The 27,186-nt window shown below is 39.3% G+C and overlaps 1 protein-coding gene across 5 annotated transcripts in view; it reads right to left on the bottom strand.

The window, feature by feature from the left end:
* Positions 1-26,913, bottom strand: part of MAP3K2 (mitogen-activated protein kinase kinase kinase 2) — a 51,014-nt gene extending 24,101 nt beyond the window's left edge. For 2 of the 5 annotated variants that reach the window (XM_035332441.1, XM_035332438.1), the window contains exons 1-6: positions 26,824-26,913; positions 11,025-11,094; positions 7,072-7,190; positions 5,187-5,227; positions 2,573-2,672; positions 640-753 (exon numbers count right to left, since the gene is read on the bottom strand). In XM_035332441.1, the coding sequence (XP_035188332.1) occupies positions 640-753; positions 2,573-2,672; positions 5,187-5,227; positions 7,072-7,190; positions 11,025-11,028 (378 nt within the window). In that variant the 5' untranslated portion in view covers positions 11,029-11,094; positions 26,824-26,913. Of the gene's footprint in view, positions 1-639; positions 754-2,572; positions 2,673-5,186; positions 5,228-7,071; positions 7,191-9,480; positions 9,545-11,024; positions 11,097-25,735; positions 25,743-26,002; positions 26,133-26,808 lie in introns of those variants that run through there. The other 3 variants (XM_035332439.1, XM_035332440.1, XM_035332442.1) reach the window with 3 other exon arrangements.
* Between the last annotated feature and the right edge of the window lie 273 nt (positions 26,914-27,186).

Here is a 27,186-nt window from a genome sequence, read left to right on the forward strand (position 1 = left end):
ATATATTACAGACTACAATTATTACTTTATTCTCCTGACAATCAAAAAACTTGACAAACTTTTAAAGGTTTTGTACAAAGTATTCCTTTTCTCAAGGAGTCAAAATGAAATTTTCAAGTTTATATCAAAAATAATCTATTTTAGTAGCTTATTCTTAATATTTAAAATAATTTTCCATATGCACTAGTATACAGGATCATATCAATACCGTGGCTGTGATCTGTTAGATAATAGCAAAAATATCAATATTTAGCCTACAGCCACTGTTTCCTAAAACACTGCTAATGTTAGCTAAATCAAGCATTTAATGTATCACAAAAGCACATCACCAGCACATCAGTTAAATAATAGTTTCAAGTAACTACAGCAGCTTAAAATTCTATGCACTTTTCAAATTTGTATTACATCCTCATCCTTCTAAGGAACATTTTCAACCACTGTAAGGAAGGCATACAAAAAAGGGGAACAGTATCTAGGAAAAAGTTAAAACTGACTCAATACAAAATGCTAATACATGCTTCTTACTTGAACTGAAGTAGTCCTAAATATTTTCAACTGGGAAAATGTCATCATTAAGAAAAAACACTATACTTCAATCTGAAAACTGAGGAAAAAGACATTTAAGATGTCAACTCATACCTGTGTATTTCCATGTATTACAAGCAATATTTTGAGACTCTTCATATGAACACTACGGTCAAGCAGTTCAACTGCTTTGTCCAGGTCATCTTGTGTGGTTAATGGAATTACAAGCTACAAAAAGGAAAAAATAAGAAATAGCTGTCTTAAACAGGACATGGGAAAGAAATTAGGAAGTCAAATACAGGAGAACAGATAAATTGATGTTATCTTTCCTTTCATTCCAAACAACTCGAAAGTAAGATTTGCTAACAATACCTTAAGTTACCACCAAAAAACACCAGCAAAAGTCTGATGCCCAACTTTAACTCTTCCTTTAGAGGCCTTCAGTAGCTACAGCATGTTGGAACAAGTCTTCACAACGTGAAAACAACTATTCCACAGATGCACAACTTGATTTCCTACAGTTTCAGAGACGTATGTGCAGTGTCAATATATTTTCAATTTCCTAAACTAATGCAAGTATGTAAGAAGAATGAGGACATCTTATTTTCTGGACTACAAGGCAGATTTTTCTCTCTTTCATATTACAGCTACATCTGTTTGAAGTTGTTTCACTTACATAATGCCTCCAATGAACAACAGAATTTATGACAGAATTGTTTCTGCCTACATGGAACAGCTGTGGTTTTCACTAGGATCTACCTGGCATACATGTTTCTTCAGAACAGAAAATAATATGCCATTAAAACCCACTTCAAATGAGAGTTCCATAGTACTAAAATAGGGCATATGTTTCAGGAGTATACATAACGACTGTTTGTAACAAAGGAGCAGCAAAATATGGATTTTTTTTATAAAAGCTATTCTACTTGTCAACAGTTTTGGTCAGTGATGCTCCAATACAACAGATAAAATTAAGTCTTTTTATACCCAAAGAAAAGGGAATGAGAAAAGAAGGTCTTAATAACAAATGAGCATACTTTTCATTTTAAGTTGCAATTTTAATGCTAATGTCAGGTTATTACCATTACACTTCTGAAAGGCGATGTGATGGTTTGCCAACTAACAGAGAAGATGACAAGCAGAAAACCTGCCCAAATATCTCAAAACCTATCAGAGAAAGGAGCTAAAGCATTACAAACACCTGTTTCCTCTGAACTTCTGAATCTCCAGAAGGAATTCCTCTTGTAGAAATTCTTTATTTTGAGGATCACTTTCAAAACGTTTCTGGTTAGCAACCAACAAACAGCAACTACAAGAATTGTCTTCTGCAAAGATGCAGCAATTATGCTGTGCATAACCAAGCACACAAATAATCCTGCACGCATTTGCTGACTGAAGGCCAAAACCAGACGTGAGTCCTAAGAACAGATCCTGCACCCATAAACGTATCTTCCATTAATAATCCCATTTCTACATCTAAAGGAAACCTGGAAGTAATCCTGATCAGGTGTCACACCTGTGGCCTGAGAGCATTATCATCCAGCTACTAGTCAGGAAATCTCTGTGAACCAGACACTTTAAGAGGAACAACAGTTAGGCTTAGTCCTCCAGAGTACACATTATTAAATGAAGCATTGGTGTAATTACCTAATAAGATGAATTCTCAAAACAAAGAAAAAACACAAAACAAAACCAATAAAAAATACAGCACTGTACAATAAGGTATAGATGTTACTATAGAAGTTTACAAACACAATGAAGCTCAACAAGGTAAAGATTCTTCTGAATTAATGAAACTGGCCTGTGGCAGAGCAGGAAGGGAACTTGCCCGTTCCCAATCAAGTCTGAGATACAACTCTCCCCATTAAACATCTCATGAATCTCCTGCCTATCTTAAGTTAGACAAGCCTTATATATCTGAGAATGCAAACATTAGAAATCTGAGGTTTTGTCACAGGAATGGTTCTCATTGCTATCGAGAACAAATTTCAGCCTTAAAATAATGTATGTACAAATCACTGAAAGTTTAGAAAACACAGAATATTACCTCATTATTGCTGTAATGTAAATCCATAGTCTGTCCAAAAGCAACTTTAGCTTTAGCTGCAAGATCTTCAAGTTTGACAGGCCTTGGTAACTGGAGGATCCTGAAACACAATTTGTTAGAGAATTTTTATCAATTATTTATGAAAATCTGTTACCTCACTACTTAAGAATACTCTTAGAATCAAATTTATTACTAAAAATACCAAAAGAGTCTCTGCTGTACTCCCTGTTCCCTACATTTAGAATCATTAAAAAAAAAAAGCATTGAAAAAAATAAAAGGGATAATCAAGTATAAAATCAGACTCCATTATGAGTGTTTAACTTGCTTATATACATCTTCTTTCTTAACTTAATGCTTGTCCTCCAATTCAAAGGGAAATTCTTGGAAACATCTACCATTCCCAAATTCCCATTTTCTTCTTTAGAAAAGGTAGAGTAAAGCAATGGACTACCACAGGCTGATGAGCATGACCTTCTGACTAACATCAGAAGGAAGTTAGCACTGCAGTCCCCATTTTTTGGAAATCCAAAAGTTTCTCATCTGAGGAAGGTAACTAAATGTAACCATCCTTAGAATAACAAATTACACATTCAAACTAATGAGTCCATCATTAACTGTGCAAATGTACTCCCAATAAGAACACTGCAGCTGGAGGTCAACTCTTCCAATTTTCATTTAACTGGATACCTCTCCAAACCAAAAAAGACCAAAATGTCTATTATTGACCCTTTGCTATAGAAAAATATTGTATTATTTGGGACTGAACACTGTTAAACAAAATGAATTTTTTTAGAAATGAATAAGCTAGTCAGGTACATCTAAATTTTAAAAAGAAACCACACAAATTTTGTTTAGCAAAAAACTTGGCAAAGGATAACTCTCTCTTATCAGTGTTTTAAGTGGTACACTGGTTAGGGAACAATATATCATACTGAATTGAGGTTACAAGCAAGGTCACTTCCCATTTAAAATTATTTAAAAAACAATAACCAACCATAAAATCACATAAACATATCAACTCCCACTGTAGTTCACAATTTGTTTAGAAGGTCTGGAACTCTGCCTGCCACAGCGCATGCTGCTTAGTACAGAGCGCCACATTCACTGCTGAAAGGACTCTGGAATCACTTCTCTTTCCCACTTCCCTTTTTAAAAACCAGTGAGAAAGCCATTGCACAACTTATTTTTCTTGCATCATTTCATTATTTTTTCCTTTAGATCTTCACATTCAGGCAACGAAGTATTAAAACTCCTGCTGAGCAATGAGCCTGGCCTGCCCAGAACCCTTGGACAAGCAGATTCAAGTTGCTTTGGACAATCCAAAAGAGAGCTAGGCTTATCAGCATAAAAGCTTGGGAAGGTATCTGTCCATGCACTTACTTCATTCTTGCTTTCATAGTGAACTGTTTAACTTGGTCCACTGCAAAATGAATTAAGATAAACTAGAAAAATGCACGGCCATGCAGGCTGGCAGTGAGTAAGCAGTTCTTTGTTTTAAATACACACTTCCGTTTATTTCACAAGAAATCCCAAGGTAGAAAAGTCTCAAGTTTTTAAAAGCCTTTTAAAACTGATTTCCTCCAAAGTACTTATAGCACTCAACCATTACCAAGCCACTCTGATCTGTGATGTTCAGAAAAACGAACAGAAAAAGATATTGATGAATGTTAACACCTAGCAAGTTTACTGTTATTTCCCCTAACTTGTATAAAGGGAGATCACAAATTGTAATCAGCATGGACACACACTCATCTGTTGCACATCACTAAGGACTGCCAAGTAGCAGCAGAGGTTTTGTTCTGAAGCAATCTTTGCTTAAGAAGTTTACCAATTCTATTGACAAATAGTGTGACAAGGATTTTATTTCCCTTTTCATTAAGTATTTTCAAAAATCTTGTTTTCTAACTGTTTCTCTGTAGGTACAACCCTTTCAGAAAGAGACAAGACAAAATACAGTTGCCTGCAAACCACTTCTGCACAAAATTGGAGGTAGACTTCTGTGAAATCTTTTGAGAGGCCATCAGAGCAGTGTAAAATAGAGATGTTTCTATGCATTAAGCATGCACATCTTTCAGCTACCTCTCATACAAAGAATGAAACTGATTTTAACTGATTGTTCAAAAAATACCAGTGAAGACAATCTAATTATAAATTCTAGTAAATTTTCCTATTACAGTTCTCAGACTGGTTCCTCCAAAGCACAAGCCACTATTAAGATTAAAGATCTAGGTTTCTTACTCCACGTTTCAGAGTAACAATACATCACCATGCATTTATTAATCAGCAAACAAAAAAAATATTTGATGGTCTACTCATATTTAAGGTCTAAGCTAAGAAATTGCTTTAGGCTACAAACATCTACCTGAAGAGTAAAATCACGAAGGATATTACATGGGACATAGCTACAGAAAGACACTTCTGCATTTATGTATAACTTAATATTTAAACAGATTAATTCTGCATAAATTGTGCTTATATACAAATTGAATTTTAGATCAAGCCAAACATACTCAGATATCTGAAACACTCTGAACAGTTATTTGAAACTTTGTGACAGGAGTGCAACAAAATCTATGAATAATTAAAAGACTGTTTCCTGTGTTTCCTGCTTACCTTTTTTCACCTCGATGTTCAAATTTGACTCTAACATCGTTCTATAACAAAAGGGATAGAGAAACACCACCATTAGTTTGTTATTACTGCCTCTAACAAAGGCCATGAAATTCCACTCAATAATCCTGGAACTTAAGTAAATTTTTTAGAAAGTTCATATTATTTTTCTGTCCTTTCTGATTTACCAGGCATTTTAACAAGCTACTTCTGCTGAGGTATCAGTAGAAGATTAAAATGTGTAAGAAACACACATACAAAAAAGATCCTGAAGTCCAATTAATGATTCTGTAAGTAGACACATTATTGCAAATCAATATATTTTAATATTATAACAGTTTTGTAATTTGAAGTTCAGCATGAAACTGATTACCAAAGAACTCTCTATTGTGAGCAGGCGCCAGTTCAATTGCTATGAGAAATAACAAAAAAAAATAATTAAATCTAATGATTTAAAATGACTGGTCACTGACAATCTTTTATGTCCTGCAACGTATGGGAATAATGAAAAAAATCTTGCTGCACTGGGACAGAATACAACTATTCTTTCAAACTTTGATTGTGAAATTGGTGAACATTAACTGCTTAGCTGTCTATCCAGTTTGAAGCTGATCAATATAGGTGCTTTCATTCTATACAATGAAGCTTTTTTCCTCTCTCTTTAAGAAACATACCTAGTTTCATAAGCATTACCATTTAAAACCGCATTAAGTTAGGATTCATGTAGTTTTCTAACAATAAAGATACCCGTAAATACCTGCAGTCAAAGAAATAAAATTCTTTTGCAAAATTAAAAAAGAGTCAAATTATATTAGCAACTATTACAGCAAAAGATGACATTCAACCAGAGATTACGTCCAAAAAACAAAATGTTCAATCTTCCAGAAGATTGATATATGGAGAAGATTCACAGATTTAAACAGAACGTCAAAGATACATTTCTGCCTTACCATTAATATGCTTATACTCAGAAACGGCTCGACTATTTTTTTTTTATTTCTAAACATTATATTCAAATCATTCAGGATCATATCTGTACATTACTTTAATGCCTAAAGCCACAGCTCAAAAGTGACTTACACGATACTAGCAAAACACAACTGTGTTTTATACTAAACTTACAGAATGGGAAGGATATAGTGTACCAAATTTTTGGATAGTTTAAGAGTCAAATATACTCAAATACTTTGATCTTTAACAGGTCAAAACAAGACTGTACAAGCTGATGGTCCTTGTGATATTGGATTGCCAGTTAAGGGTCCAATCACATACAGTTAATCCAATAGGGCTATTAAAACAATATGGATAAATATCCACATCCTCTCTTCTCCTAATCTCTCCATACAGTGATTCAAGCCTATCAACTCTATTCCAGCTGTGTTGGACATCTGCAGAAAAAAATAAAGCTGAAAATAACTCACTTTTCCAGCATATGAACAAACTTACAAAAAAAACAGGCAAAAGATGGAATAAATGAGCTTAAGTATGGTTTCTGCTGCTGTGCTGATACCTGCGTAGTTGACACATGAGCAATCTAATATAGGTATAAAATTAATTCTAAAGAAGCATTTTAAATAGAAGATGTACAGCTTGACATTTTAAAATACTCTAAATAAATGTTATGCCAATCTCTGTACAGTGTCAAAACATCTCTATGATCTTTAGTTTACCAGGATCAGAAACATGTAAGCATACGCTATGATCTGGTCTGAAATCCTACTGCTTCATTTTGCTGCTAATTTGAGAACATGAACAAAGAAAATGGCAGCACACACGAGAGACTAATAGCTCATTCTGGTATGCTCACTGGCCTGGCAAGAAGAATAATCAGAGAAGTCGCAGTAGGCCCTCCAGTTTTCATTACGTTAGTAAGGATATTAAAAATTACCTGTTTTTTAGGTGAAGATGACTTTGGTTTTCCTGTTTCTTGCTGGGGCAATACAGGACGACTGGCCTTATGAAGCACAGCCAAATCCTGCATGATTGAATTCAAAGCTTGCTGCTCATCTGCTCAGAAGAAAAAGAAAAGGTAAGCGTTAACAACTTGAAGTACATTATTGTCTTATTTTCCAGTTAGACAAGCATAATTCTAAAACCTAAAAGTCATCTGCAACACATAATTGCCAAATTTAAAAACATTACTGCCATGCTGCAATAAAATATTTTTATCTTATTATTAGCAGTGCTTAAGGAAATAAACAGCTTAATCATTAGCTATACCTTAAGTGGCAGGTTTAAGAAGTAGGGTCACGCATTCAGGAAGCATATCACCAATGCCTCAACACCTCCACTGTTTGAACACCTGCTGATGGCCCACAGAGTAACTTTTTTCCACTTTTTGCAGGTCTGCATGGATAGTTTTTTGGGGGCTTACAGAAGCACAGCAAAGACCAAGATCTTATTACAAGAACCTACAGTTATGCATAAAGAAATCTGCCTAGCAACATGGTAACAAAGTTTAAAAATTGAACAAAAGTCACACTTCATTAGTCTTGCAGTGATATTTTGAAGGGCAAATACGAGAAACAACAAAAGGTGAAAAACATCTTCAAAAAAAATTAATACCAGCAGTTATTCCTTTGCAAGCCAGTCTTTTTTTCACCTCTGACTGAACAGTGACATACCAGAGCTTCTCTCAATTTTTTTCAGTTCCTTCTTAAGAAACTTGAATTGATAGGGAGTGCAGGACTACCACTGCAGTCCAGGGCAGTGCTGCAGAGTACACAATTTCTGTCTCGCTTTCTCCCCCTTTTCCCCACATACATACACGCCCCCACGTTTCTGGGCATTTTTTTCACCACTTTCAAAAGTAATTTAGCCACGTGACCTGTAAACGTTAAAATTTCATTGCTCTTGGAATTCCACACTTCAAAGGCATGCGCAAGATTCTTTTTAGGCCGTTCAGTCCGAATGATCCCATCAGCTGCTTAATTACAGTAGTATCAGAGTCTCTCTACAATGGATGGCACTGATAAAGTTATCAGTCCTACGTCAGGCCCACAACAAATTATCAAAGGTTCATATTTAAATGGTTCCAGTGATTCTGTGCGTGATATATGGAGTATTAATTTGTGTCAAGAAGATGGCTGACGTTAATAAAGGGGGAGATGTAGGAGTGTGGCCACGAGGGTCGACAAGCCCCATGGTTGGTGATAACATCTTAACAATGAGGCCATCAGGAACGTAGAGTTTAGAGGGAACAAAGAAGGGTGTTTCAGGAGACGCTTTGCCGTCTCAGGTTGCTTGTTCTCCCGCCGTTAAGGCATGGAAGTTGCTGGGGGTTTTCTGGTTGAAACTGTTAAAATTTGTTGTTTAATGTTATAAGATAATCATATTATTAGTGTGGTTTCAGGGGTCAACAAACCATGGGAGAAGACGGCCTCGCATGGCTTGGTGTCGATCACATTTTGTTGTTTTGTGAACCTTGTGGAGGGCAGAGCATGCGCAGAAGAAGAGGGAGCTGGTCAGGGCCGACCCTGCGGGCTGGACAAGACCCAGGAACCCTCAGGGTCTGCACAGGAACAAAGGTTGCTGGTGGTGATGGGGGAAACCGTGAGCCTTCATCCCTACGACCCTCCGCCGACCACCACCAGAAGGCACTGTGCCGGTGCAGATTGGGGGGGGGGGGGGGGGGGAGTGAAAATACTAATTATAATACGAAGTGGGGATAGGTCATGCATATCTATAGGCGTCCTCAGGTTTCTTATGAACATGTAAAAGCGGTATTCTATATATTTAGAAAGTTCAACGGTTGTGTGTGTGTGTGTCTTGGTGGAGCAGAGACTCCCGGCGCACCCAGCGCTGTTTGCTTGCCTCTATTCATTTAATAAATTGCAAACTTTAATCGGAATCCTATTTGGGACTCAATCATTTATCACACGTGTAAGCACGTAAAGCTTCAAGGAAGACAATGTTACCCTTGACAATACGTCTTATGAAAGACAATTTATTAGAATTTCAAAGTTGAAGAAATTTGAAGACTAATAAATGGTAATTCAGTTCTAGAATCTGAAAATGCCACTCTTTATTTACGGTAGTGCTATTTGCATACCTACCTAATTTACAAAGAGTTAAAAAGAACCAAAAGTGTATGAACACGTTCTCTTAAAACAAAGGAGAAAGAGGTCTTATTCACCAGGAAAACACAAGCTTTCACCTCATTTCACACTTAAAGAATGCCTGGTTTACTATTATTTTGGTCTAAGGACCAATTAATTGAGACTGAACAAACTTAAGTTCCACCTAAAAACACTGACTAAAAGAGGTCTATATCTTAGTTTACCAACTATAAACTTACTCTTAAACTGCTAATTTACACTGATTTTCAAACCTCCAGTCCCATGCCTGGTGGTAGAGTGGGTCCAATCTAAAGCAAGATAGTCACAACGAGAAACAGAACCACTGAACCACACAGGACAATTTAGAGGCAAGAATGCTACACAGTTTAGATTGCTAAATCCTGAGCATCTTCTGCTAGAACAGTGATGGCCTGAGGCCACAGAGCAGCATCTATTCTAGAGAAGGTTTGCACTGGACTTCTTAAGAGAGGAAAGCACTTAGGAACTAAAAGCCTGTCCATGCATCACTACGGGAAATTTATTTGATGCTATTATTTTGTATTAATTCCTTGTCACAACAACAATACTACATTCAGCATGTACCTAGAATACTCAATAACAGAATTTACCTACAAAAGTGCTACCCATATACACTCATGCTACTTCACAATTAAAAAGGTTTTTTGAAGAATTACTAGCTGGATGCTGCTATTTGTAAAGAAGGGAATTTCTCAAACGCGGACCTGAGAAGAACTCAGCACTAAAACCAGCCAACATGCATTCCAGTTTTTCAGCAGTGATAATTTATTCACACTCCATTCAAATATAACCAAATTACTTGTCAAATCAGTAAATAAACTTGTCAAATCAAGAAACTGAGGGATTTTAGAGTTCTAATTTAATAGATTACTAACAAATGAGAAAACTGGTCTGAAAATTAGTAACTTTGATCACCAGTCATGCTGCCATTATTCATTAACTCTACTAGGGTATGCAGATCTATTAAAAAAAAGCAGGTTTTACTAGAAATATTTCATGACAGAACTCATGGCATTCTTGCAGCTGATGTTACTCCTTTCTTCAACTAACACACATTTCATAACTTGCCACAATTCAATTATTTCGCTGTGTTATAGCCAATTCCAATCCTCGATAAGAAGAACGTATGTTTTTAGCTGTGGGTTGGAGGAGGTAAAATTCCCAGTGTTCAGAAGGTAGCACATTTCATACAAGGGAAATTATTGTGGCAAAGCACCTAAAGCTTACTGAATATGCAGTGTGATTCAATAGTCACCTCAAAAAACACGTCTAACAATATCACAAATCTAAATACTACGTTATTACTAAGCATGAGGTTAGCTCAAGCAGCATTAGAATAAAACAGACAAAAGCTTCTCACCCCAACTGTTATTTCTTTTATTTTGAGAATGAGCACCAGTAAGTGATGCCCCCCTGACCCATTCAGAGCATAGTAGGTACTGCTCAGTACCCTAATGCGATGAATCTCAATTTCCCATCGCTGGATGTTTAAGTTAGCACATAGTGAGAGAAAAGTGCTATACTCCAATGGAGAAAACAAACAAACAAACAAACAACCACAGAAGTATTTTGAACACTAGCACAGCAGCTGAGCACTGCCTTTCATGAAGGCATTCCATTAGGTTACACAGCTAAAGTGCACATTTCCTAAGAATGTATAAAAAAGGCATGATGTGAATGTATTTGCTCTTAAAGAGAAATGAACAGTCACTCAATTTTTATATATGCTTCACACAAAACTTACCCATAATGGCAGTGAGCCTGAAAACCTGAACTTCAGGGAAATGGCTGTCTTGCTAGCATTATTTTTTTTCCTAAAATGCAAACCACAAAATACAAAATTACTGAATTTGTGATAGCAATATAAAGCTGTTAAATCTTCACTTTTAATTATTTTTTTTCATAATATTCTACATAAGAAATATGCATATAAACGATACATAAAACTATGTGTGTATATTCAGTACAGAAAAATGTATTTCTGGATCTCAAAGTAATTTTGGTTAGCTAGACAGGTCTTTCATTTTGAGTTTTTGGCACCATGTCTCTTACACACTCATCTCACGAAAACAGCCTTTTAAAGCATCATTCCTTTCACCAGGAAAGATAGAAAACTTCACGTACTTATGGCAGGACCTGCAAAGGTTATATTTTTCAGAAAGAAATTTGCACTTGAGAGCCATGTAAAGTTTTCCCCTGCATACTGCCTTTTACCTACATAACAGATGACTCATGCACTACTGCCTGTTGAAATAGCTCTGTAATAACCAAGAAGAGACCAGGCGCTCAAGTACTGCCAGGTCTACAGACAGCTTCAAAGCAGTACCTGAAACAGCTTCCAAGTGCTATGGGAGAGAAACTCCCCCCGATGCTTTGGAAAGCATTAAAGCCTGAAAGAGGATGGGAAGTCCATTGGGCCTGGCCTGCCCTCAGTTTCAAGGCACCAGCAGGAGACAGAAAAGTTTTAAAAGCAAACAAAAATCTTCTGTTGATCCATAACAGAACCGGAAAACTGTGAAGATGCAGAAGAAACGGACTTGTACTAATCTTCAGAGAGGAAATCAGGGGATGGATTTGCATTTATTAACTATGATGACTTAGTATAAGGACAGAATCTTTGGGCCTTCCTTGCTCTCACAAGGTACCCGGAGATCTGCTTTCCTTAGTGAATGGGTTGTATTTACACAGCCTGATACAATACAACTAACTTTTTCCCCATGTCTGATTTTCATGTCTTTTACATCTCTACAAGTCAAAACAGCAAAAGAGAATGTGTATTCTATGATTTCCTTCACTATGTTTTTCGTACCAGTAGTCATCTTTGGGGATCTGCCAAATATTTATTCATTAGTTATGACAGCATTCATAAAACAGTTTTTAACTCTGTATTTGATCCAACTATCTTAAAATAAGAACTAGTGTCATTTTCATAAACACCTGATCTTTATTACTCATCTATTAAACATAAAACTGTGGTTCATGACTTTGGTTGAAGTATTTTTGTAATATTTCCTTGCAAGCATTTCAAATAAATATGTAAGTACTCTGAGCATTTTAAGTCTTCTGCCACACTAAGAAAAAAAGAATTGGTTCTACCTCCAAGCACAAATACCTGAGATGTTCTTCCTCAATCTAGTTAAAATAACCAAACTTGGAAGCTCAAGGGATTTGAGTTACAGGGCGTACACACAGCAAGCAAACTGAAAACAAAGAGATTTTATGAAACATCTTCAAGTTCCTCCAGCTATAAGAACTCATTCTTTGCTGTTACTCTGGGGCCTCTCATTAGATGCACATAAGCCAGTGAGCGAGCATCCACTTTTCCCACAGGAGGAAAAAAAAACACAACACAAAAACACTAGAAAAACACAGTTTCTATAATAATCTATGAAATTCTCACTTTATTGCTCTTAACCAAAATCCTATTTCAACATAACGTGTAATTAATCACCAACTGAATGTATTAACATTTTTGTTAGCAACTGTCACTTCAAAAATAAGCTAATAATATTAAAATCTGAATTAAACAGGTGGCCCAGATCTCAGGCAGGAAAAGGCACTAAATCCTAATCCATGGGTACACAGAAGCATTAAACAGACGGAGAGAAACACGTGGAGCAGATGACAGGCCAGAACAAAAAGGAAGCATGAACAGGGAAAACTGGAACTGAGAGAAAGATCCCAGAGAAGCAAAAGCAGCAAAACATGAGAGCAGATGCAAAAGCAGAATAAGATTTCGTCAAGGTCTTGTAGAAAAACACCAGCAGCTTGAATTTGAATGTAATTAACGAAGGATGGCAGAGAGTGAATTTCAAAAAGGTGATGATGTGATAAGAGAGGCAAACAAAGAAGAATATCCTAGCAACAGCATTTTGAATCTAAGGGTGGAGAGATGCCGATTCATATTCATTATTCACTTCCCATCAGCCACCGTCCACTGAGCCAGGAAGTCTTTCAGGCTCTGGGAAAGCAGCTGAAGGAGAAATATAGCCTGGTGATTCTCAGAAATTGTAGCTTCCTCGTGGTAAACGACACAAAGCCTGAGGGCAAGTGCGTTGTGCAGACGATAATCCAGCTGCCGAAATACTCTGTGCCAATTGTCCATGTGCACACACTTTTCCTGCAATAACTGAACCAGGTTAAGCCACCTGTCATGTACTGAGAGATAAAAGCACACAAATGGTGGCATATATACACTACAGGATCTCTCATTATTATTGTTCACGTTCAAAAACTTGTAGTCTTAAAAAAAAAAAAAAAAAAAAAAAAAGGTTTTACCACACTGTGGTGGAAGAAAGAAGATGCTATAAGAGAACTATTTATTCAGTGAGCTAGAAAGGGCGGTTTAGTTCTGGGGCATACAGAGACAGAAAACGTGCAGAAATGAAATGGTTTCTGCAGCATCCAACTTCATAACGGAAGGACAATTTTTAAAGAGGGAAATTTGCTATAGCTACTATGACAGCCATAACCTAATCCCACGAGAAGAGAAAAGGTAGTAGTACATCAGCAGTCAAGAAAAGTCAGAATATGTGAATTCAGCTTTAGAAAAAATCAGTCCTTTAACATACTGTGATAATCTATATGAAAAGGTGTCCACCAGGGAAGTAGAAAGGGAAGAAAATCCTAATAGAAAGTCAATTACACATTAGTAAATTAAGGTTACAAAGGCAAACAAAAAAAAGTATTGGACTCAACAGATCAAATTTGGAACATCAGAAACAAGCCTAAATAACAATAACGAATATTCTACTATGGGATCTTCTAAAACTAAAAGATACTGGAGGCAAATGAACAGATAAAAGACTGACCAAAAAAAAGCTACATAGCTGTTGACTTAAGAGAGACAATCTAGACCAGCAACCCCACAACCAACTCCCAAGCCCAGGACAGCATTCAGGACTGACAAGCTGTCCTCAACTCAGAGAGCAGAAAACAGAAACTGTATTGCCTTCTATTTTTCCCTCTCACTGCCTACATTTCCAGAGACACCAGCATTTACCAATTCTATCCTGAGCAGCTAATCTAAAGCTTTCTACCACTGCAACGACCAGCTGACAGAGTATCAAGCACAAAACACATCAAATGCTTGTCTGCAGAAAGAGAAGGGTGATTAGACATCTGCTTTATTTCCTGCAAATCTACTTGATTTTGTCTTTCACAATATTTTAACCCTTGTTCTGATTCTATGTAGCTTAGTCAGTGCACTTCTAAACTTTGCCCTGAATTTCCCACTCTTGTAGTTAAACAAGCTTATTCGGAACCCCAAGTTATTTTAACCTATTGTACAGAAACACACCAGTTTTAAGCATATATATTACCCTGAGCCAACTACCAGTACAGCACAACGAGCTTCCTGAAACAGTAACACCTAACTCATGCAAACTTAACAGATGTCTTCTTCAAAATAAAATCATACGAGGTGGAAAGCAAAAAAAACAGATACAAGTGTTTTACTGAATTTAGGTGGTGAGATTGCAAGTAGTGATACAAAATAGGAAGAAATAGTCACCGTCCATTTTTGTTCTAGTTTTGGAAAAAAATCAGGAGGATGTATCCAAAGCACAGCACAGTGTTACTGGAATAGAAATTTCACCGTCTACAGCAACTAAGGGACAGGATGCAACATTTGTAGCATATATCAGATAAAACACTTTAAATTAAAGATTCAGGCACTTACAAGAGTCTAACCAAGACCCTTTACAAAATTACTGGATCAGCATTCTGGAGCACACGCGCAAATATTTGGAAATATCTGGAAGATTGTAAATGTCATATAAATAAGCGACAATAGTCAAGGAAAAGGCCAAAGAGTTGTAGATGTTTAGCTCCACATCAATTCAGAGTAAAATAATGTAATAATTAGCTTGGCATCTACACTGAATAAAAAGTAATAATGCAGTAAATGCTTTGATTCCAAGGATTGTTATTACCGCCAAGCAAAATACAGCTTCTTGAAATGATTATGGATTAGTTAACAGAACTAACTACAGCAATTAGCCTACTTAGGTTTTTTCAAAACGTTTGGCTAAATAATCACACGATGTTTGAATTATTTGCTTAGAAGTCCAAATTAACTAACAGGAAATTCAGTAGAGGGATTACAATATATTTGAGATCCATTTTCCCATGTAGCAGAAAGTATCAATAAGTGTGATTCCCAGTGCAACCCCCTGCAGCCTGGCAATGCTCAGGTGGCCACAAACATTGAGACATGCAAGCTGTGGCCTAGGAAAATGATCTGAATCAAATGTTTAAAAACAGTCAGCCCAACAAAATGTATTTAAATACAGTTAAATATTATATATATATAATAAACTGTTTTTTTTTCATTCAATATTAGTATTTAGTGTTTGAAGTAAAATTATTTAATAATGTTTTTGTGTTGAATACACTCTGACAAAGACGATCATTGAGGAGATCAGAAACAAAGCTGCAGCTACAAGATCGGAGAGTCCACATGAGAATTCAGAAGAATTATTAAATTGTGATGTATAATTATCTAACACAAGAGCAACACGAAGTTAAAGAGGGATAATGAAATCCTTGGGTGTATAAAAATGCAATGCATGCAGAAGCCATCTTGCTTCTGTATGCAACCTACAGATTCAGTGTTCAGTGTGGAATATCAGGAAAACTGCAGCCAGCAAGAGTGGGATGGCTGAAGCATCAGTACCTTCGTAGCCATTACAGATGTATCAGGTATCTCTGCAGCGTGCAAACTTGCAACTTCTCTGACAGAAGACTTTTGGCAAGCCAAAGGAAAAGTTAATTTATGTCAAATTTAGCACAGAAGACAACACAGACTCAGTTCATCTGTATAGCTACAGGCAAGATTTGGGATTTATTTCCTGAAGAGAATGGTTACTAGCTCTACTCCTTCTGGAGTTCAATTTTCAAGAAGAAGGAAAACCAGACTGGCATAAAATACTGCTTCTAATTATGGATGGTGCCCTCCCAGTTGCAGGGATGATAACAGTTCAAAAAGCAGTGCTGTCAGTTTTAGCCCCCTAAATGCAGCTCTTCTCCCAAAGTGCTTGGAGAAGCAGACTTCAGAAAGAGCTGAAAGATCAGAAAGACGAGCAAGCCCAGTGACAAAAGCACAACTTCCACCTCTTCCCCCAATTAAATGCCTGGTGCCTGTGGTTCTATAGGCTGCAATTTGACATATTCACATAACATTTATCAGCTTCAAGAACAATGGCACTGACTTGACTTAAAAAGTTTTAAAAGCTCAAGAAGGCTTTGAGAATGCAAGGGCACAGTTCGTAATGACTGTTCTCATAAAAATGCAAAGTAGTAGATAATTTAGCTGAAGATGAGTTTATAGAAAAATTATGCTTTTGAGATCAATATCTCAACACTACAGCAAGATTCACAAAGAGTAACTGTGGTCTAGGAAAGCTAATCTCCCCACAGTTCCTTTACAGTTGATAGGGGGAGATAAGAATATTTAGAGAGTTTCAAGGCACTCAGATGCAAGTTTCCCTGCTTTGAATGAACCTCTCCTTTAAGAACGGCATCAAGAGCCTCTATTGGATACCCCTTCATAAACCCACTCCACTTCAAGTACACAAAAAAGATAAGGCTGTAATTGGCCTTGAGCAGAAAAGCACCGACTTTCCTCAACAAGATCTTTCTTCACCTAATTCAAGATTTACAGAACTTGTCCAGTTGCTCTGTCTGCTCCTGCAGGTACTCTGTAGCAGCCAAAGCGCTCTCTTCGACAGCTAATTTCTCATTCTAACTGAAGAATGACTTTGCTGATACATCAAGCAAATCTGCTTCGAATGTCACGATGCTTTCTTAAGAGCTGCGTGCGATTTCAAGAAAAAACTATCACAAAACATACATATGCATTTTAATATAAGGAAGGGTCCCAACAGCTGAAACTTGGGGACAGGTGCCACAGTGACACCATGCAAAATATTTCAGTGTTGCTAATTTTGTAGCAGAACACACTAGCTGGAATTAATTGACTCTGCTCATGCTCCTATTCATCGCTTGGCTCTACTTTATCTGAGACTAGATTTTCTCACAGAAGTATAATAAGAAGGAATAGACACCATTATGTGTAGGCCAGTGAACTGCATCACTGCCACCAAATCACTCCAGCACCTGAAAATCTATCACCACCGCGGTGGTGGAAAGTCTCAGAGCATCACAACGTGAAGAATACGTTTCTCACCACTAACGAAGCTGGATGTTACACACACTGATTAATGCTACTCATGCCACAGAAGGGTTTAAGTCTTAACCAGCACATTAAGATAACACAACGACTACAAAGATGCAGAGTAAAATATTTCTGAGAGGTAATTTTTTCATAATTAACTGTGTAAAATTAATTGAACTGCCCCATAAAAGGCTTCTCAAAGAAAACAGGTCTATGAAGTTTTAACCCTTTCAATCCCACGTGATAAGTATTACAATGAGTGTTATAGTTGGATTTAGGTGCTTCTGTTCCCTCTCCGATAACTGTCAGTGGTGCTCTTAGCACCCACTGGTGTCACTGGGAGGCCTGCTGCTGTACCTGGCACCGATGGCACCAATGTTAGGCTTAGTTCAATCTCTGAACTGGCAAGTCAAAATATTTGCCAACGAGGGCTAAGGATATTACAATCAGAAACGTTACCAGCTGCAATCGTAACTGCATGGCCCCTACCCAAGATCTGACAGCAGACTAAACTTATTATTATTATTTTAGCATCACAGAGAAATCACAGGGCATCTCTCTTCCTTATGACAGGATTCAAGATTACCAGTTAAGCCAAAGGACACAGTAACACTGACACTATGAGCTTGCATCCCAGGTACGCTTACCAGCACTACTGGTACTAGCTGTTCCTGCAATCTTCACATCTCTAAGAACAGGAGACTGTGCTACAACCAGTACTAAATAAATGAAATTGAAGAGTACTCATTAACTACAGAAGTAAGCCTATCAAACAGCAGTTATAATCTATGAATGTTATTCTTTAAGCAAAAATAAAGCACCCAAGAAGAAAAAGCTGGCTCCCAGCAGAAACTGAGTATTGTAAGCAACTAGAGAATGTCAATTAACAAATTAACATGACAGCAGCTACATACAGCTCAGTCAGACTTCACTTGTGAGAGCACATAGAAAAAAAAAACATCCTGAAACTCCAGTAACCAGTTCCATCCTCCTCTGATCACCTGCTAATTCTGTAACCCTGATGGGTTGAAAGACAACTACCTGGGGAAATAAACCGGGGAAACAAACTAGCTCTCCATTTCTAAAGCTAGTTAGAGAAAAACTTTCTAAACCTTTCTAAAGCTTTAGGTGCCAAAAAGGAGAACCTTTAGTTTTCTGCAATATAATCATCGCTTTTGATGGCACCTTCCATTCCAACAGCACCCACTGATTCCAGCTGTGAGATTTAACCATGATGCAAATCACAGCACTATCACAACCCAGTACCAAGAGAACTGACTGCAGGCTCAGCCAGCCCTTCCTTCCCTTATTGCTATCCCTAATAAAGGGAACACAAAAATGCAAGAGAATCCCATAACACACTGACACGGAATATTTGAGTAAGGTGAAACATTCCTGAGCCATACGCATTTCCACCACAGTACAGGAAGAACACTGATGAACCCATCTCAAATTCAAAAATTTTAAAAATCAACAAAAATAACAAACAGAATGAGTAAAGTTATCAAGGGAGCCACAGGTCCGGGTAGACTCCGACCTCTCAAGCTTGGAACTGTACACACACGGGGCCCAATAATACCACTGGAAAGATGGACAAGTCTATACTTAACATACATTAATGGGAATGGAGAGAGGCATTTCTAACACATGTATACATACACAAAATCCACAGGCTTTTTTTTTTTAACCACATGCATAATAAGACTTTGCATCATTTTTGCAGTCAGCCTTGTCTAACTGAGCAGCTCTAAGCAGACAAACTTTGAAGTTTTTAACCATATGCAGTAGGCACTGCTTTTACACTGGATGCTCCACACAAGCTGATATGTTAAAGCATTGCTAAGCCATCAAAAGCAGAAGCCCTTCCTCATTTTGCACTTGGGTAGCAATATTTAGCTTCCTGTGAACCAGAAAACCAAAATTCAACGTAATTTCTCATACAAACATTTGAACCAAAAGGCAACATGGCAAACCTAACTTTGAACATTCAAGAATCAAATACAAAGGCACAAGGACAATGTACCCACGTGACACCTCCTGCCTGTGTCTCCCATAGCTCACTGCTTTGCGGTGGGTACCAAACCTTTAGTGACATCCATGATGCTACGTAATTACACCTGTTCCTCAGCTGATAAAAAAGTAGAAGGCTCATAAAGACAGTTAATAAGGTAACTTAAATACAGACTTGAAAGTTGGGAGATTTTACCAGGGAAAGGTACATGTCCATAGATAATCACAATTTTTAGTCTGCAGGTGCACTAAGTTCGCATTTCTATCAAAGGAGCATTGCTACTTTCCAGCTGAGACCCTGTGCCAAGCAGGAGATCCAGAACAAACAGGTGAGCCAGCTGAAAAGATTTATTTCACATTCTTTAACTAACTGCTGGCCCACCTGACTGATTTCACACATCAACAGCAGTAACACCAGCACAAAGACTGGAGCAACAATTCCTGCTCTAAGCACCTCTTTTGGCCATTGCACTGCTTTGGGCTTTAAAAGATCTTTTAAAGGATGGCATGTGTGGTGCAGGGATTCGAGGAAATGACAGACACCTCAGCCTGGCCGGCACACAATGAACTTGAATGGATGGGCACATGGAGAAGTAGGGTGGGGATGAGCAGGTATGGCTGTGACAAGAGGATTTCCTCACTTTCTAATTTCTTGGTGCACTCTGAATGTGGGTAACACAAAAGCTGAACATATTCCCTAAGAGAGTCTACTTGGACTTCTAATGATGAAAAAAAAATCTCAAAAAGCATTTTGCAGTCACACTACAAGAAAGAGGAAAGACCCCCGCATGAATAAATCGGTTAAAGTACTGAAAACATAGGGCAGGCAAAATTTGTGCTTCACAATGGAACGAGGGTACCAGCAGGGTCCCCCAAGAGGCTGAGCTGCTCAAGTCATCCTGAATCAGCTGAGAAACAGAGCAAGGTGAAAAGCCTGCCAGCAGCAGTATGCCTGCTGTCAGTGCCCCGTGAAGTACCAGAGGAGGTCCTTGTCACACCGAGCAGATCACAGCCAGTGCAGGTGAATGAAAGCGATGTGTGTGTGTGTGTTTAAGCACGTGTGGTGAGGGAGAACCAGTTGAGTTTACACAGAACAAAACCACCAACAGGCTCGGCAGCGAACTCCACCTGCACTCAGAAACAAAAATCAATGTTAGGAATTACTGTGAAAGAAATGAGTACAAAGCAGATCGCTGTCTGTCCATCCTGAATATCACTAGCAGCTCTGTGGCATTCAGCTTCTGAAAAGGACAAAGCAAAATAGAGCAGGTTCAGAGAAGAGCAAAGAGTATGACCAAAGGCAAAGGTTCTGCAGCAGGGTACAACGAGGCAAGTTAGGACTCTTCAATTTCAGAGAGGCTCAGGTGAGAGGAGGAAGTGATAAATATCTACAAAATCACCTGAGGAACAGAGGCTGATCATTATATTAGAGATGGCTTGTTCACTCTCTTCCACAACAAATGCAGCACCAAAGGACAACAGCACAAGCCAAACTGAAAACCAAAAGAAGGTGGATTTTAACATTACAAGTAGCAGTGTACCTGCAGAAATTCTTACCCATGGGTATTTGGGTGCTAGAAATTTGGATCCACACAGAGAAAGGACTGGCTGCATGAAAAAACAAAGCAGCCTAGATTTAGAACAGCCCTTCACTGAAAATACTATGGATTGCACGAATACTCAAGTTAAATCTGATATATGCTTGCCTTGTTCTTACTCTTCCCTAAGCATCCATTCATCCTTACTCCTGGAGGAAGAATGCTGGAGTATCTTTTTTTCTGATTTCATTACGGATTAAGATTTTACCACAGACTTGTCAGCCATTATGCCAGTGACAAATTCTCCTTTGAAAATCTCATTTGGTATTCATGATAGTGCTAACGTCACAAACACAGAGCCTTAACAGATATTCAATAACGAAACTTACTGCAGCAGCTTCAAAAGTCAATTGCTACACTACCTGCCCCTGCCCCAAAGTACTGCACTTACTGCACCCGCAGCAGAAGCTGTTTTCAAACTACTGTTTTATGTCCATTCTGTTACCACTTAACCGTCCTCGAAAAAACAAAGTAGTGCTTTGGGGTTTTGCCACTCCAATTATTTGGGCTTTGTTTGTTTTGTTGTTTTAAATCAAAAGCTTCATGCTGGAATTACAGTAATCATGGCACTTCTAAAAGCGCACGTAGTCAGCATGGCAAAACAGCAGCTAAATACAGGCTTTACCAATCATTTTTCAGCAGTTAGATGGCATTTGCCAAAAATATTCATGGTGACAGTTCTCACATTCTACAATAGAATGTATTCTGTTCTAAAGACTTTCTTCAGGGGTTTAATTACTTCTTATCAGCATTTTACCTCTCACTCTTTTTTTTAATCCAAACAAGGGACCCATCCAGATGTTTCAATTTTCAAATCTTTGTTCAAATGTGATTCTACAGTTCCCATTGTGACAGCTTTGGCAACGTGGCATTCAAAGTTGTTGGCATGTACAGGACTCTCTTGTGTGAACTACTTTAAAGTCCTTTTGAGATCAGGTAAGAGTCAATCACCACTGACCACTGGAACATGCCTTCCTGCAATAATCCAAAGGCCTTCTCTAATGATCAGGACTGGTGGCTATTTCATTCTTTTTTTTTCAGAAGTAGCACTGCTGAAAGAATCCTGCAGTTTGTCCTGTCTGTGATCTAGCCTCAAAAGTTATGGATAAAATCATTTACATAACAAGTGGGATAAACTGGAGTAAAGCCAGGAAGCATGTTGAACACAGCTGTTTGGTAGCTGGCTCTGCAAGTCTTCCAGAAAAGCCCACCTACATGTCTTCTGCTTTGTCACTGGGCTGTGAGAGGGCAGCAACATCTCCAAGAGGCAGAAGGCTTGCTCAGGTATGAGCACACTGACACAAGTCATCGCACCTACAGAACTTACTTCAAAGTCATAACAGATGAAATAGACTGGTTAAGACACATTTTTGCCAATGGAAGCTACCTTTAAACCCCAGAAGAACTTATTCGGTTAGGTTTCCCATTGCAGACAAGACGTACACTCAAAAAACACAGGGACTGTGTGTGCTGGGAAACGAATTAGGAAGAGCAGAAACTGCCCGCTTTCCTGCAGAACTGATCCCTGCTTCTGGGGAGTCTGGAAATAGTTCATATCAGAAAACTAACCTGAAATACAGATTAAACTCAACACACCAAAATGTTCCATTCTTTTTGTTCAAGGTACCCAATTCAACAAATACACACACAAGCTCCTGTGTTAACAAACATGGGAGCCAAGAACCTGATGCTGTTGAGAAAAAAGAAAACTACAGGAAAAAAAAAGAAACAAAATTATATGGGCACACACACACAGGAATTACATTTTAATAGGGCTGTCATATGTTACTCTGTATGTTACAGCAGAAGTAAGTTAATTATTCTGTTGTGGTCAGACTTTGGCTGAGGGACTTTGAAAAATCTGCAGACAAATCAGAGTCCAGTGGGAGTTGATGACAACAAAAACAACAACAAAACCTGAGAAAATATGACCTGTGAAGCAAAGGCCTCTTAGCATAGTTTAGTAAAGAGAAGTCCGAAGTAAAAGGAGACAGAGGAACAGTCTTCACATCTACAAATGGTTGGTACAAACAGTACAGAAATCATTATCCGGCATGAGTAATAATAGCGAGACAAGAACTAACTGGCTTAACAAGCAGCAAGACAGAGACAGAAGTTAAATATTAAGAAAACCCTCCGAACTATAACGACAGCTATGCACTAGCTATAAATACACCAGCAAAGGTGTGGTATTCCCCTTGTTGAAGGTTTTTAAGAACAGATTAGACAAACATTTGTCAGATACAACTTCAATGTATTTGCTTCTGCCTCAGAGCAGGGAGCAACCCCCCGAAATCCCTTCCTTTCTTACACATCTGTCCTTCCTTTACTTATCGAAATTCAAACCATTTATCAGCGTTATTGTACCTGAGCTTCAGAATTACACAGTCTCTGCAACTTCAGCATCTGAAGCACTTCAATTCTGTAACTGCAAGCACTGCTGTTTTGAACTGTTACTATACTTAGCAGAAAATTTACTTTAGCAGAAACACAGAAGCAGCACCTTTTACTACGGCAGCAGGTGATCCACGGAAGCAGACAAATAAGTGACTGAATGGACATACAGAAAGAGAAGTGAGTGAGGAAAGACCAGGAAGTGAGGGACGTGAGGAAACAGGGGCTGAAAACAAAGCTACAGCAAAGAAAAAGCTTCAGCCTAAAGAAATGATTTTGCTCTCAAATGAAAAATTAAGTTACAGATAACCAGGATAATTTCAAGAATACATAATCATATGAGACATGGAAGCAACTCTAAGTGAGAGACTTTGCCAACAGACAGGAAAAAGTCAGAGCTCCACCAGCCTGCCTCCATTAGCAATTTTTGACTGGCAGTTCTTAAAGCACACTGCAGACAGACAGCCCTGCTTTGGCCTTGCTCAAGGAAGACCAACTTCAAATGACCTCATTAAGCTGGGCTCCAAGCTATGCTGTACGTGCATTTGTGGGTCAAGTGTCTCTGGAGCAGTGGCTCCCACTGATGGGAAGCTGGTGCGCCATTCTAACACAGAACTCCACCTCTCCTACCCTCGCTGGTACCAAAACTGCTGCAGCTGCTCCAAAAATACAGTTAAGGTGAATATAATTCAAACATTCCAGACAAAAATGCAAACATACATGTTCAAGTAAGAAATGAGGCTAACACACACCCACATGCTACATCTGTCTGTACTAATATATTACTAAATCAAAATCTCATGCGGAGATCCAGAAGTGAGAATCACAGCTAACACACACTGCATGCTGAATGCTGTTCCGGGAACCCAATTATATGTTTACAACGTTATTTTGCAACACAAGTGCAACTATAGCATGCATGACCTATTTTGACCTATTCCTAAACACTACAAAATACCAGAATATTGAAATAGAAAATACAATATTTGCAGTTCTGGAAAAAAAAAATAAAATGCATTTTTCTTCTTTCCCAAGGAGAAATTAGTGGGGTTAAGACTGTCACTGAGATCTTTTAATGCAATACTGTGTCAGCTCTACTTCTGAATCTCAAAAGCTTAACTTTCAGCACAGCAAACTTAATTGTTTACATGTTAAATAATAAAAATATGCTTATTAACTAGATACCCTACATAGGTTCATCACATATATGAAACAAAGTTCTTCAAAAGTAACAAAATGTTATTAATTATATTGGTCACATTTTTATTCTTCATTCACTTTTCTCCAAACCTAGGATAATGGTAAGAGCAAAAAACTAAAAAGAAATTATAAAAAAATAAATCTGTTCTTTACTCCACACCAAACCCGGTCACCTTGATAGATGAGAACACCTTTGAGCGTGTGTTTGGAGAGAGGGGGAAATCACCCTGTGATCCTTCTGATGTAGCAGTTTGTAAGGAAACATTACTGTCAGTTCAGAGACTGCTCAGAAGCCACTGAACAACGCCTAGCAAAAATTGTTGATATTTGTTGAACGTGAACATGATGAACATGGTATTTGTTACTTTTGACTTAGTTTGCTAATATAAAAAGTGAGACTTCAGTAAAGATAATACAGATAAAAAATAAATGGCTGAAATCTAAGTTGCCAACGTGCAAAGCTTTTTTTCAAGAAGTACTTCAGAAATACTTATTAATAATGACTTTTTTTTAAACCAAATTTGTAATTAAATAGTAACACTGGACTTTAGGAATCTGTAAGGAAAAAAACGCAAAGTCAAAACTACATCTGTGAATTAAATCTAGAGCATGACCGATTATCTTGCTTTCTCCAGAATAAAACTGTATCTTTATGGTTGTAATAAACCCAAAGCCTTCCCCATCTAGCCTCAGGCAGCTGTAATTGCTACAAGTCTGTGCTCTGACCAGCTTTCCCAGGAACCACAGCACAGAACCACCAATGGATCCGTGACCACATTTGAAAGGTTGTTTTTGCTATAAAGTATCCAGAGTTTAATCAGCACAAAGCAAATAAATATTATGTAAGAGCTTCCCTACCTCGATATTAAACATTATACAACAAAATAGCGCTCTCGTTACACTACGCTAAAACAACTAAATCTAGCTGTCACAGATATCTGCCTATTCACACACCCTAGGACAGCTCTCAGGATTCCCAGACACCAAGGCTACCTTAGAAAAAGTTTCCTCTGACAGTTTACAAATCCCAGCAAGCCAAGACAAGCAGTTTGGAAACATCTGTTTTCTTCACCATAGCCTTTCCTTAGCGTCAGGTAAACCACTGACAGTACATCAAGGCTGCCTGCCTGCTCATCAAGGCGAGCCGCGCACAGATTTTTCTCCAGCAATGAGTCAGTTTGACAAATATTACTTTGCTATTCTCGTTTATCAAATGCAGCGAAACCTTGAAAAACATCAAATTAATTACATACAGCCTCATTATCTGAATCAATAATCACACTCGCTGGCAATCCCGAATGAACACAAAGTGTGAAGCAAACCAGAATTATAATAAGATTTCACCTTTGAATATTTTTGGAGGAAAGGAGATATTAAGAAAGCCACTGTACGCATGAAAGGAAGAATCCTCATGCAGTATTGCTGTTATTTTCAAATGACAAGGAAGGGTTTCGCCATAGGATCAAAGAAAAATAAATACCCTTCTAAGGACCCTTCTAAGGTTGTGCAACACCACATAAATACCACCTCATCACTGCCCATTCCCCTAAAGCCATCCATAAGGGGATGCCAGCTGGAAGCACACTGTATCGGGCATTCTGCTAATAAGTGCTACGCCACGAGCGAGCCCAGCCGTGCAGAGGAGCCTGGAGATGCCCGCTCCTTGCCACATCCATGGGAGCACGTTTCGAAGGCCTCTTCCCCACCGCGGCGTGCTGCATTGTTTCACGGAGGAAAACCCGTGACAACCCAGCCGCATTTTGTGCGGGGAGCAAAGCCCCTCGCTCGGTGGCAGGTGCTGCCATCCGTCCCCATCCCCTCAGAGGGCCCTGGGGTACAACACAGCCGGGGGGGGGGCGGGGGGGGGGGTGCTCCCGGCTCATTTAATGCTGCCATCTTCCCACTCCCACCAGCCACACAGCGAGCAGACCCCCCCCCCGGGTACCTCAGCGCGCCCCAAAACCCGGAGGGGGAAGAAAACAACCCCATGTCCAATTTACCCCCCCATACAACCCCCCCCACCCCCGCTCCCAGCGCAGCCCCCGGCCCTCTGCAGCCCCCCCCCCGGCCCCAACCCCCCCTCAGCGGCACCGGGGCCGCCTCAGCGCTCTCTCCCCCCACCCCCCCAGCCCCGGCCCTCCCCGCCGCGTCCCGTCGGGCCCGACCTGTGTGACGGCGGAGGCCCCCCCCGCGCTGCCGCGGCTGGAGGACGGCCGGGAGCCCCGAGGGGAGCCCCGAGGGAGGCCCTGAGGGGAGCCCGCCCCCCCCCGGGCCGCGGGGGGGGGGGAAGCGGCCCCGGGGCCTGCCCGAGCGAGGGCACGGCGAGGAACGGGGAGGGAGGCGGGGAGGCGCCGAGGAGCGACGAGAGGGGGGGGGGGGACGGAGCGGGGAAGGGGAGGTAAGGGCCGGGGGGGGGTCGCTGAGGCGGGGGGGGTCCCGGCGGGCGTCAGGCGCCGGCAGCCGCCGCCGCTGCCGAGCCAAGGCCCCGCCTCCCGCCGCCGGGCCCGTGACGTCGCCCCGCCGCCGGG

This window comes from Oxyura jamaicensis, chromosome 7, assembly GCF_011077185.1.
Source record: "Oxyura jamaicensis isolate SHBP4307 breed ruddy duck chromosome 7, BPBGC_Ojam_1.0, whole genome shotgun sequence".
NCBI classification, from domain to species: Eukaryota; Metazoa; Chordata; class Aves; order Anseriformes; family Anatidae; genus Oxyura; species Oxyura jamaicensis.